This window comes from Aspergillus luchuensis, chromosome 8 (assembly GCF_016861625.1).
Source record: "Aspergillus luchuensis IFO 4308 DNA, chromosome 8, nearly complete sequence".
In the NCBI taxonomy this organism is placed as follows: Eukaryota; Fungi; Ascomycota; class Eurotiomycetes; order Eurotiales; family Aspergillaceae; genus Aspergillus; species Aspergillus luchuensis.
In genome coordinates, this window is record NC_054856.1 from 1238373 (window position 1) to 1250786 (window position 12414).

A 12414-nucleotide genomic window follows, 5' to 3' on the forward strand; every position below is an offset into this window, starting at 1 on the left:
GCTGTCCTCCCAGCCAAGTCAAGCTGGGAGAAGCGTATAAATTCAACTTTTGGTCATCTACAGTCCATGGGACTGTTGTGTTCGGTGCAGAGCACACCTTTTTGTTTCTTTTCTCTTTTTTCTTTCTTATCTTGTCCGATCATTCTTTTCTTAATCTATCCTGCACGGGGTCGCGGGAGGGATCCATGGATGGAAGTGTACATAGGAATGGCTGGCTGGTAGCGAGAATGCCATGTTTCGAGACGAGAACCATACAAACAAAGTAAATCAACCAACCGAACGCCACTCAGACGGGAGGAAGAAAGATCCAAGGAGATGGAAGACAGGGAAGATACCCAAGAAACCGGAACTGGTGTAACGGTCAGGCCAAAGTCAATTTGGGTTATTTACCATTCCCTCGAGGATAGAGTTTACTGACGATTGAAAGGGAGACTGAGGGGATTATCCCCGGGTTATTCCTTACTATTTCCTCCCCCCAAACGGGTGATCGGCTGCCCGCCTGAGAGCCCGAAAGGGACAGGTTGCCGCTTATCCTTCATTCCAACTGGCTTGACCTCCTTCTTCTCTCTCTTCTCCCTCCCTCTTCTTTCCCTTGCTATGTCCGCCCCTCTGCTGCCCAATCGTCTATCATGTAGTCAGTCATTCTTGTCAAAAAGCAGTTCTTCTTACCTTGGTGTTGGAGAAAAACAAAAAAAGACAAAAGGCAAGACAAGCAAAGAGCACAGACGGTGTAGCCCGACCGCCTACACATTCACAGCCCGATTACTCCATTCTTATTATCTGACAGGCTGAAACCGGATAGGGGCAGCAGCAGACGGACAGGGAACGGAACGCAAACTACACTACTTTCTACTACTTACTACCCAAGCACATACTAGCTGACATAGCCCGGCCGCAGCGTTGGCGCATCCTCAGCCCATCAACCACATTCCTCTACCCACCGTCGTTCTTCACTAAACACACTAGTTCCTGGCATCCTACAGGCCAGCGCCCATCCCCCTCGTGAATCGCATCCATGCGTGCCATGTCCACCGCGTCAACGGCTACCACTGCGACCACCCACCCCCCGGATGCCGGGGCCAACCTGTCCACGTCGCAGTTCTTCTCCTCCCCTCCTCCTCCTCCTCCACCCGCCCTGTCTATCTCCCATGTCGACCAGTCAATACCGCGACGAATCAAGTCCAAGTCGTCCCTACGAAGCCTCCGCAGTTTGGGCAGTAGCAGTGAACCCGACGATAACCAACACCACCACCAACAACAACAACACGACCTCGGCTTCGACAAGACTCTTGTCCGCCCGTCAATTCTCCGTCGCTTGTCCCCCGGCCTGGCTGCCCGCGTCAAGTTACTAGACGGTAGTAACAAACACAACAGTCCCTCTCGCAACCCCGGTGCCGTCGGTCGGATTCCCGAAGAACAAATCAAAGAACTCGACAAGACGCATCAGGATTTATCTAAATCCATTAAGATCGAAAAGAAAGGTCGCTCATGGAATGCTCTGCCTCGGCTACACAAAGATAGGAAATCCCACGAAAGTGATTCCGGCCACTTAGACGTCCCCGAACCGCAGCTACCGGAAGCAACCCCAGAGGAGTGGGGGGAAGTACCGACACCCGACTCGGATCGTCCCCTGGATCTGCCTCCGGATCAAGGGCTGGAAGAAGAGGTTCCGCTGTCGGAAGAGGCCGAAGAGCCTGAAGAGGCTGTGAAGGTTGAGGCTGCTGGGGAAGACGTTATCGAGGAAGACCCTTTCGAAGGAGACGCTGTTGCGGAGCAAGGCGTTGAAGAAGAAATTGTGGAAGAAAGTGCAGAAGGCGTTGCTGACGAGTCCGTTGAGGTAGAGGCTACTCTGGAAGAGCCCCAACCCGACATGTCTGTCGTTCAGCATGCTCCGGCGCCATTAGAGCCTAGGCCAGCGCCCCTACCTGACGTCCCCGAGCAGACAGACTTTGAGAAGTACATACAGAGCACCAATGAAGACGATTCGAATCCACCCCCGCCACCGCCAAAAGACTCTCCGCGCCCACGATCGACCACTTCCCTAAGCTCACAATCCTACTTCAACCCCCAGGGGTTGCAGCGCACGGAGTCCATCTACTCATTTTCTCGCGCCTCGTTTAGCAACCAACTCTCCCAGCTCACGTCCATCCCTCTTCCGCAACCGTCGTCGCTCGAGGCTAGTATCTCATCCATTGCAACCGCGCCTGCGGCGGTTCGGGCGCTCACCGGAGCGGCAGAGCAAATTCAAATATGGGTCAAGAAGGCCTCGGATGTGCTAGGGGGGTTGGATGCAGAGGATGACGTGGAGTGGGCAGCTGCGGCCGGACGAGAAGGTCTGGAGGGGGTGGACAAGGCGATCATCCGGTTCGAGAGCCTGATCAACGTCTACGTCAGGGCGATCGAGGAAGTGCAGCTGCGCGAGGATATTGGCGACGTGAGTACCGATAGCCTCCAGACGATCGTCGTGCAGATGGACACGATCATACAAAGCTGGGCCAACATCAAGAATCGACTCCGGGGAGTCAAAGGACAGGTTGAGCTGGCAATGGAGTGGGAAGAGCTGTGGGGGAACGTCTTGGGCGATGTGACGGTGGAGGTCGAGAGTCTCACCGGGCTGATCTTCGAGATGGAAGAAAAACGGCACTGGACGCTGGCAGGCGAGCAGGACTCTAGCGCCTCTGGGCTCGACATCAATGAGCTGGAGACCATCGTGGAAGAGACCCCATCCCAGGCGCAACTGCTGTCCAGCAAACGACTCAGTATAGATCCCATCCTTACCGGGCCACCGACGATGGACATGCCGGTTATTCAGACGCCACATGACGACACGAATCACTCGAACCTCATCGCGCTGTTCGCACGAATACAACCGTTGCGAGCGTCGCTCGATTTCTTGCCGATGAGAATGTCCATGTTTCAAGCGCGGGCTGAGAGGATCTTTCCCAGCGCGTGTGAGGAGCTCGAGGAGCGGCGGGGCCATCTTGAACAGAGCTTTCAAAAGCTGGAGCAGGATGCAGATGCACTGCAGAAAGAGCTCAACGAAGACCGGTGGATCCTCGTCTTCCGTAACGCGGGTGGACAGGCGCAGAAAATGTTCGACTCGGTGGAACGCAGCATCGCAAAACTGCAGGAGGCCATCGAGACATGCGCCCATCTGCACGATGCAACGTTGTTTACGAAACGTATTGAAAGCTACGAGGCCAAGAAGCAGCACTATGTGGCAGCAATTGAGCGGGTAGTGTCGATTATTCGCAAGGGTGTCGATGACCGACTGACGGTGAACGGAGAGATTCTGCGACTGCTGTCGGACATGACCTCGAGGGTCGACGCCCTGAAGGCAAGTGTCCGGGTGATGGATGAGTGGTTGGAGGACATAAACTTTGTCCGATCACAGCATCTCCGGGACTCGATCTCCAGTATCATGACGATGGACAGTCCTCTGACCGGCAGTGTCGCCGATACTCCGGGGAGCTCACCGGCATCGTCCGTGGTGATGACGCCCGCGAACCCCCTCAAGGGCTCTGCTACGCCAATGGGAACATCTAGTCGACGTGGCAGCTCGGTCAGCTCTGCAGCGCGAACGACAATGTCCAAGATGCGACGGTACTCGGGCATCCCGCAGGCGACGGCCGCGCTGACCAGCAAGAAGTCGTCTCTCCCCAAGCCTTCGCTCACTGCGCCGTCACCGAGTCGGATGGGCGCCGCCACACCCACCCCTGCTGCGCGTAAGCCTGTCAAGCCGGCGCCGTCACCCATACCCAATCGTCCGCGCTGGACCAACAGCACCAACACGAACGACCTATATGTCGGCCACGTGTACAAACCAAATCCTACTCCCCGCAAGCCCTCTGCTTCTGGCCGCACATCGCGGCCCTCGTCAACTATACCCATGGGACCGTTCCGGCGTGATATGTCGGTCTCTCCGGCACCGATGACGGCGCGCTCTATGAGTCGGGTTTCCAGCCGACTGACGAATCGCAGCCCAGAGCGCATGGGCTCTCCTACACCTAATCGGTCTATCCTCGACCCTCCTCCTTACAGCAAGCTCCGGCGGCCAGACGGCATGTCGAACGCGCCGCGCAGCCGACAGAGCTTTGCGGGGCTGTCGTTCAGCCGCAGTGTGTCGCACGACCACGAACGAAACATTGCCAGTCCGACGAAGACGCCGCGGCCGGGCACCGCGCTGGGGCATTCCGCGAACCGGCGGATCAGCTTGATCCCATTGCCGAAGAATAACCCGACGCCTCGCAGCAAGCTCGGAGAGCGGCCGCCATGGCGGTAATCGGGAAGATACCATACTATGTGACATAGCATTTCCGGGGGTCTTTGATTTCTAGCATTTCCGTTGTTCGATCTCGCATTAACTTCACACACACACTCATGTACTATGCATATTGGCATTGCGGTTCGGGAGCCAGTGGTGTCAGATACCAGATTGCTTGAAGCCGGTTGTTAGATTGATTCCCCACTCGCATTGATTTAGGAGTATTTCATTGATTGAAGGGAGCGACTTCATGTATGGGGTTATGTTTTAATTGCAATACACTTTATATTATATATGTATATTATTTTTTTTCTTTTCGTTTCGATTATACCAAGGATTTCCCAATGATAAGCGCATCAACGAGATCAGGACTATTCGCCAGACGCGCAGCACCCGGCACACGACCAATAACCTGAAATCCCAGATTCTCCCAGATCTTGACCGAAGCAACATTATTCTCAAAGACGAGATTAAACACGGAGTATTTATATCCCTACCCAGAATTAGCACCCACCTACCCAGACCCCCTTCTCCAAAGAACACAAAGCAAAAAAGAACTGAACGTACCAGTTTCGGCGCCACCTCCAAATAAGCCTCACCCATAACCCTCCCAACACCACGATTCCTGGCCGCCGGCGTGGTAAAGAACCCGGCATTACAAACATGCGAGCAGCGTCCTATATATCCCAATACCAGTTAGCATACATACATACTTACATACTTACATACTTACATACTATCCCCGGTCCACCACACATATCATATCAAAAATCAAATAGATAATAAGTGAGGGAGAGAAGGAGAGAGAGAAATATACATACCCGGATAATTCGGCTTCACATAAAACGTCCCCAGACAAACCCTCTCCCAATCCCTGCCCTCCCTCAACCCATTTCCGCTCTCGTCATCATCGACAACAGCTACCACTGCAAACGTCCCAAACCAATACGTCCGGTAGAGGTCATACTCGAGGGGCGATTCCATGGGATAGGTACATCCCTTGAGAATCTCTTCGGAGAATTCCCTGTGTAGGTAGTGGAGGAGAGAGGAGGGGAGGCTGTCGGGCCCCGTGGTTATGGGGTAGAGAGTGATGCGGGTGTTGTCGCGGAGGGTGCGCTGGATTGGGGGGAGGTGGGATGGGTTGGGGAGGGGAGGGGGGATGGAGGTGGTGGGGTCTTCGAGGAGGGAGGGCATTTTATCGTTCTCGTTTCTATTATGAGGATATGGGGGAGGAGGTGGTGGTGTGTATAAGGTTGTGTTGTGTGGTGAGACGAGGTGGGAAGGGAAGGAGGGAGTTGGAATTGGAGTTGGAGTGGGAGTGGGATGGTGAGGGGATTGGGGTAGATATATGTATGGGTTTGGGTTTAGTGTGGGGAATGAAGATAGATGTCGACGGTAGGGCGTGCATAAGATTTTCAATATGTGGTTTAATTCTTTCTTTTCAGGTTCGGTGGGGCAGAGGAATGGGGGGTTTTTTTTTTGGTACCATATATTGCCATGGGATTTCATTGGATTGAGGTTGAGTGGGTGTGGCGAGTGGTACTAAGTACTATGTAGTGTAGAATAATTTGTTGAATGTCATTGAGAGTGTCTATCGATTGATGTCGTTTTTACTATATTCTGGGTGTTATAATTGTTATGACTTATGAGGGATGGACATGCATATATATCTGCGTTCTGCATGTCAGTTAGGCTTATCAGTCCCGATCTCGGATATCGGATATTTCGGGTGGTTTCCGGTTGTTCGGTAGATTATTACTATATGGTCTCTTATAGCAGCTTTTTTATTGCACCTGAGAACATTTTGATATGGGTTATGTGCTAGTTTAAGTAATATTTGACGTTCTATAGTTTAGTTGGATTTTTCTGTGATGTCCATCTAATTCATATCGATTTCTACTATATAAAGTCGGAGCTGATGTTCATCAAATGTACTCTACAACAATCCCATTAACCTCTATATACATAATCTACACAATCCATCAACAAGTTATACCATATCATACAATCCGGGTATCCCAACGTCATCTCTCCCCCATACTTTCTAGACCTACCTCCCCTGCAATAACCTCATCGATCATTGCTTCTCCCCCTCCCCCTCCCCCTCCCCATCCTTATTCTGAATCGCCTGCATAAGCTCATACAACTGCCCAATCTGCTGATCTATCTCCCAGTTAGCACACACGCACCACCCTACCCCAAACCACACCAGCTGATAGGCAGTAATCTTCAACTGAAAGGAAGGTAAGTAACTCACCACTCATCTTATCCAATTTACTCTTATCCAACTTCTCCCCAATCCACGCATCTCCCTCCAATTTCTGCGCATATAATTGCCATTCCGTAAGGAAACCAATCTACCACCACCACAGCAATTAGCAATCCCATACACTCAACATGCCGTCATAGTAAGAGGGGATGGAGGGGATGTACAATATGCAACGGATTGTCCACATTCCGATGAGCCCGGAATTCACTCTTCACATATCCATCGCCCAGAATCCGCATTTCGGGGTCAAGTTTCTTGCGGTGCACGCGGAGAATGCGACGGTAGAGCTGCAGCGGCGGGAGCAGGGCCAAGGTCTCCGAGAGGCTGGATTTGGAGCCGAAGGTGGATGGCGTGGCGAGACGGCGGGCGGCCGTGGGGGTGAAGCGGAGGAATTGGGACATGCTGATCCTATTCTTTCTTTCTTTCTTTCTTTCGTATTTTCCTGATCTGTTTATGTGGGGAGTAAAGTAACAACTGTAAGTAGAAGACGTCGGGGAACGATGGAATGAATGAATGAATGATGAAATGCGATTACTGCCGCGGATCCCACCAAGGCGGAGAACCAAAAGTAAGTACTAACCTAACCAGCACTCCGTTTTTGGGAGGCCATGATTGGTTCGTTCATCGGAGTTTCAATCGATACTTACAATATTCTTTTCAACTAACTAACCCATTATCACATCCCACTATATACCAATTCCCTGATTCCTTCCAATCCACCAAGAAAGAAAGAAAACAGAAGACGGAAATAGTGACAATAAAAGGGACAAAAATGCTCCCCACCCCCTGCACCTCCCACGTCTCCTTCGACACCATCTACGAACCCTCCGAAGACTCCTACCTCTTCCTCGACACCCTCTCCTCTTCCAGCGAATCCGCCTGGCTCACGAACCACTTCTCCCCATCAACATCGTCGCCCTCCCCGCTCCTCCTCGAAGTCGGTACCGGCTCCGGCGTCGTCCTCGCCTTCCTCACCGCAAACTCCCACCATATCCTTGGCCGCACTGATGTCCTTGCCCTCGGTACGGACGTTAACCGCAATGCATGTCTTGCGACGAGACAGACGGTTTTGAAGGCGATTGAGGAGCAGCAACAACAATCCCAGAATACCCAATCAACATCTACAGATGATTCTAAACCCTCTCAAATCAAATCCCTCATCTCCTCAACACTTACCTCCGATCTCGCCTCGCCGATTCGTCCTCACTCGATCGATATCCTGCTGTTTAATCCGCCGTATGTGCCGACGCCGGAGTTACCGCGGTTACCTAGTAAGGAGGATAATGATGCAGGAGATAAGGAAGGGGGCATGTCGAGGAGTGAGAAGTTCGAGAGAGAGTCGTATTTTCTCTCGTTGACGTATGCGGGAGGTAAAGATGGGATGGAGATCACGGAGAGGTTGTTGGCGGATATTCCGAGGGTGTTGAGTCAGAGGGGCGTGGCGTATGTGTTGCTTTGTGCGCAGAATCGGCCGAGGGAGGTGGTGGAGAGGATCATGGGCTGGGATGGGGATTTGGAGGGAGGGAAGTGGTGTGCTGAGTTGGTTGGGAGTAGTGGGGTGCAGGCGGGGTGGGAGAAGTTGGTTATTGTGAGGGTTTGGAGGGAGTTCACTTCTGCTTCCTCTTCTTAGGGGTTTAGGTTGTGTATAGGTGGGGGTTATTATATACTACTGGGAAATTAGATGATAGACTAATGAGTGATGATGATGATGATGATGATGATAGACGAGGGTATGATTGATTTCTGACAACACTTCATACATACTATGAAGTGTGTATATTTCTGTTCTTCTTCGTGTGTGTTTGTGTCGCGGCCACTGATTAGATATACAGCAGAGTAAACTACTACTCTTCTCTTCTCGATCTCGAGTAGATTCGATTCAACTCGACTCGGTCATTCATCGACACGACCGACCGACCTGCCTTGCAGTTTCATCTCGAGTCTAATAAATGAAATTAGACCCGACAATCCACCGCGCAACCCAACCCAACCCAGGAGACCTCGTAAATCACCGCCGCTTTTCTCACCCATTTTCCTGGTCCAGCTTTTCCCCCTCACACCCAGAACCAGACCAGTATCATGTCGAAACCCATTCAGCGCAAAATCAATCACCCAGCCATAGGATAGACAAGAGATAAAAAAGAGTCACAAAAAGAAACAAAAGAAAAAACTCCGATCCTCAAGTAGTTGTAGTAGTAAAAAATGAAATCGCAATGTCTAATACCAATCCCATCCAGCTTAGAATCCACGACCACGACCACGGCCACGGCCGCGCCCTCTACCACGAGGACCACCACGACCACCACGGCCTCCGCGGTCGGCTTCCTTGCGCGCCTTGTTCTTGGGCTTGGGCGTGTCGTCGATCAGCAGCGTGTCGAGGGGCAGACTATCGGGCAGGATGTAGTAGCGGATCGTCGAGCCACGGATGTTGATGGTATCGAGGGAAATAGGGTCACGGCCTTTGGGGGTCATTTTGACCGTGCGGAGGGAGGTGTTCATCTGAGGGGAGACGGAGGTGATGGTGCCGTGAAGGATGGTGCCTATTTCGGTCAGATTGATAGTTCACGAGTATTGGGGGCATTGGTCTCCAAGCGCTGAAGGATTAGAGGGGTAGACGCACCATTCTTCAGCTCGATCGTCACCGTCTCGTTGGCGCACTTCATCAGAAACCTGTGCAGAGGATTGGAATTAGTCGCTGTGCAATCTTCGCGGGCACGAGCTGCGTCGGGCGCTCTGGAGCTGCTGGCTTACCGGACGAGCTTCATGGTTGTGGATTTACGCGCAAAGGCACTCAATCAGGGTAAAGAAATGGGGAAAATGGGTTGGGCGAGTCGAATACTAGCCGGCTTCGTCAGGGTCGAGTTGAGGTCGCTTGTCGACATCGCGGCTCTCAGAGGCTGAGCTTGGTTGACCGCCCGGGCACGTGACCGTCTACGAAATACAAGGCAGGATGGTCTATGTCGTCCCAGTATGCTTAAGTGCACAAGACTAGCCAATATCGCTAACATGCCTAGATTAGCTAACAATGTTCCAACCGAAATCGCTTCATGGTATCTTGTAGGAAGTCCGAACATGTCACCAACGCCCGCCAAGGAACCGGAAGTTACAAAACGCCATGTCGCGCCTTGAAGATGGCGATCTTGTCATCGTAGAACAAGATCTCTCGCAGCCGATACGATACTCGAGACTTGTTGTAATCCATTTCAGAACCCTCCCCGTCTGACGATATCCTGTCGTCTGACGACAGGTCCGAGTGCGAGTCCATCGCGCTGACCCCGCCGTCGTCGTCAGATTCGTCCTCGTTTGTGTCTGATCCTGCCCACTCCTCGCCCCCAGGCACGAACCCCTCGCTATGGCTGTCGTCTGTGTCATAGAATTCTCCCGCGTCGCCTTCTTTTGCCTCCAAGATCTCGTAACATTTATTTTGTATGCCTACATAGGTGATGCCCACCTCCGGACGGATAGTCACAATATCCAGGATCATCATCGCCAGTTCTTTCGGGTCTCGGTGAGCCTGCCGAGCGATATGTGGGATATGGAGCGCGCGAAGCTGAGGCATATACGGTAGCCTTTGAAGGAAATAGTGCTGCTGACGTTAGCACAATAAATGAAGAGGTCGCTTGGTACTTACCCAGTCCTTTGAGTGTAGAGCTATAGAGAGCTCCCGCAGTCGTGGCATACGTCCGCTGCTGAGAAATGTGAGCATCTGGCGAGTGAACATCCACTTGTACCACCGCACACTAGGCATTTCGCTTCCCCCCGGTGCCCGCTGGGTGCTATCTACCAATATCTTTTGCAGGCTGAGATGATGGGTCTTGATAGCGTTCTTGTAGATGGCATCGATATGGACGATCGAGTCATACATGGGTGCTTCATGTAGGAATAGGGTTTGTAGCGTGTTGGGCGCAAGTGTATCCTTGATAAACAGCAGCAGATATGGCGACACAGCATCCGTATGGATATGTCTGAGGTTCAAGCGATACTCAGAGGCACTTTGATCACCTTCGCGTCTACCATGTTTCGAGCGTGACGACACAGACGGAGAAAATTGCCGGCGCAGCGCCCTCCAAAGCTTTTCGTGGCTCTCACAACGAAAAATTGTCAAGGTTGTCAGCTGTGTCCAGTCGAGCGCGTGCAACGCAACTGGAATAGACAGAGGAACGCGCTCGAGTTCTAGGGTATCGAGCTTCAATATCTGGTGACTGGACCCCGGCACAGCCAAAGGCTTTTCCGAGCATGAGTTCGGGATCTCTCGTGACAATTTAGTCTCCGATGCGATAGGCGGCTGTTGTTGTGCTATGTGCGTATTCTGCATATTCAAGGCAATGGAAGCGATGCCGTCCGCGGGCAACGGAGACCCTGGAGTGCTATTTATTAAGGAAAGTGCCTGGTTTTCCGGCTGATTATTCTCCGCAAGACTTTCAGGTGCCTCCTGCTTTGGTACCGAATCTGCTTGAATCCGACTGGGGTGTGTGGGCTCCTCAGGTCTTCCAAGAACAACCCCGAGTACGCCGCCAGATTTCGGCCATCCGGAATGGCCGCGGGATGGTGTTGGCTGCTCAGCCTGCCAGCTTCCTGCCGGCTTCAACCAAGACGCTTGGTAGACCTTGCTAGAAATGCCAATACGTAATTCTTTCAAACGGTCTCTGGATCGCTCAACAAGTACAGCCATTTCTTCGAGATACGACGGTTCATCTATATCAAGGACACTCAAGCTCTTTAGCGGCGGGAGTATCGACAGAGAAGGGTATTCTACATGCCCATATCTCTGTAGTAGCGAGGAATTACTAGCTGACCCTGCCAATGCTTGTGTGTCTGGAAGCGTCACGGAAGATGCAGTGGAGGGCCCGGCCAACGGACGCATGGTATTCTCAGAGTTGTCGTGCCAACGGACCCAAACGCGCTGCAGACGACAATCATGGCCGGGCCGATTTGCTAGCGATGAAAGCGCTATCCACACATCTCTCAAAACTCCGGTAGGCATGTCCCAAACGAACGTCTCCAAGTTGACCATCCGAGCCACAGCCAGAGCAACTAGCGTCCCCAACATTTTGCCAGTCTCCTTCGTTACAGAGTACTCTTGGACCCAGACAAGGGGACCGTTGCCGACTGAGAATTTGCGAGTATATTGTGCATAGTAGTTGCCTCGACGGATCTTCAAGAGTGTGTCTGTAGAGTTGTCTTGACTCGGCGCAGGGCTATGGCAACCGCAATGGGGACAAGGTTGCCCTCGCCTTGGGGGTAGCTCGCGGAATATATCTTGTCCCATCACTAGTGTTGCAAGACCGTAAGAGAGAGCGTCCACGCCAGCCGGGTGGTCGGAGGATGACAGTGTTTCCGGCCATACGATATCAAAGCGAGAATACATCTGGGGGATCGCCAAGGAATGGAGGGCCGAGCAAGTCAGAGCGAGAGATGTGAGGTCATTCGTATGCGTTACCTGCAGTCATCCAAGTGTTAGTTGGTGGTAATGACTTGTCGCAGCCAGTTGATCAAGTATAGCCCGTACCTCTTTGATAATCACCTGTAATATATCGATGGGCATATCGAGCAAGCGAAGAGGCCGCTTTGTTGTTGAAAGAGGTGTCGCATCCCGCTCCGAATGACTGCTTTGACAGGTTCCCGAGCCTACATCCTTTTGAATGCTATTGCGGGGTGGAGTCACCGGAATATCGACCGAAGTATCCTCCGTCTTCATTTCGTGTTCAGATCGATTCTCTGTCCGTTCCTCGGACCCATGGGAAGTGGTGCTGGCGCTAGACATGAACTCTTCTTCCTCATCTGTTAGATTTTCCACATCGGAGCTGATTCTCGATCCTAGAAACAAGCTGCTGGGGCCAGCCATGTTACTGCTGGCGGATAATGTATGGTAGCTATCCAT

The 12414-nt window shown here is 52.2% G+C and overlaps 6 protein-coding genes across 6 annotated transcripts; 2 read left to right on the forward strand and 4 right to left on the reverse strand.

The window, feature by feature from the left end:
• Positions 1-1015: 1015 nt before the first annotated feature.
• On the forward strand, positions 1016-4282 carry AKAW2_80439S (KAR9 family protein; the record flags this gene model as incomplete). Its single annotated transcript, XM_041681460.1, has 1 exon — positions 1016-4282. One exon carries the CDS (start codon positions 1016-1018, stop codon positions 4280-4282), a length of 3267 nt encoding a protein of 1088 aa, XP_041548400.1.
• Positions 4283-4589: 307 nt separating this feature from the next.
• AKAW2_80440A (GNAT family N-acetyltransferase) lies at positions 4590-5773 on the reverse strand (the record flags this gene model as incomplete). The annotated part of the gene is made up of 3 exons (XM_041681461.1): positions 4590-4757; positions 4832-4941; positions 5086-5773. The coding sequence occupies 3 exons, from the start codon at positions 5771-5773 to the stop codon at positions 4590-4592; spliced, it is 966 nt and encodes a 321-aa protein (XP_041548401.1).
• Positions 5774-6341: 568 nt separating this feature from the next.
• ACN9 (succinate dehydrogenase assembly factor 3) lies at positions 6342-6934 on the reverse strand (the record flags this gene model as incomplete). Its single annotated transcript, XM_041681462.1, has 3 exons — positions 6342-6427; positions 6522-6621; positions 6698-6934. 3 exons carry the CDS (start codon positions 6932-6934, stop codon positions 6342-6344), a joined length of 423 nt encoding a protein of 140 aa, XP_041548402.1.
• Positions 6935-7050: 116 nt separating this feature from the next.
• On the forward strand, positions 7051-8163 carry MTQ2 (S-adenosylmethionine-dependent methyltransferase; the record flags this gene model as incomplete). Its single annotated transcript, XM_041681463.1, has 1 exon — positions 7051-8163. One exon carries the CDS (start codon positions 7051-7053, stop codon positions 8161-8163), a length of 1113 nt encoding a protein of 370 aa, XP_041548403.1.
• Positions 8164-8771: 608 nt separating this feature from the next.
• SMD1 (mRNA splicing protein SMD1) lies at positions 8772-9298 on the reverse strand (the record flags this gene model as incomplete). The annotated part of the gene is made up of 3 exons (XM_041681464.1): positions 8772-9073; positions 9154-9203; positions 9285-9298. 3 exons carry the CDS (start codon positions 9296-9298, stop codon positions 8772-8774), a joined length of 366 nt encoding a protein of 121 aa, XP_041548404.1.
• A 338-nt stretch (positions 9299-9636) lies between these two features.
• Positions 9637-12414, reverse strand: AKAW2_80444A (uncharacterized protein; the record flags this gene model as incomplete). The annotated part of the gene is made up of 3 exons (XM_041681465.1): positions 9637-10119; positions 10165-11973; positions 12043-12414. The coding sequence occupies 3 exons, from the start codon at positions 12412-12414 to the stop codon at positions 9637-9639; spliced, it is 2664 nt and encodes an 887-aa protein (XP_041548405.1).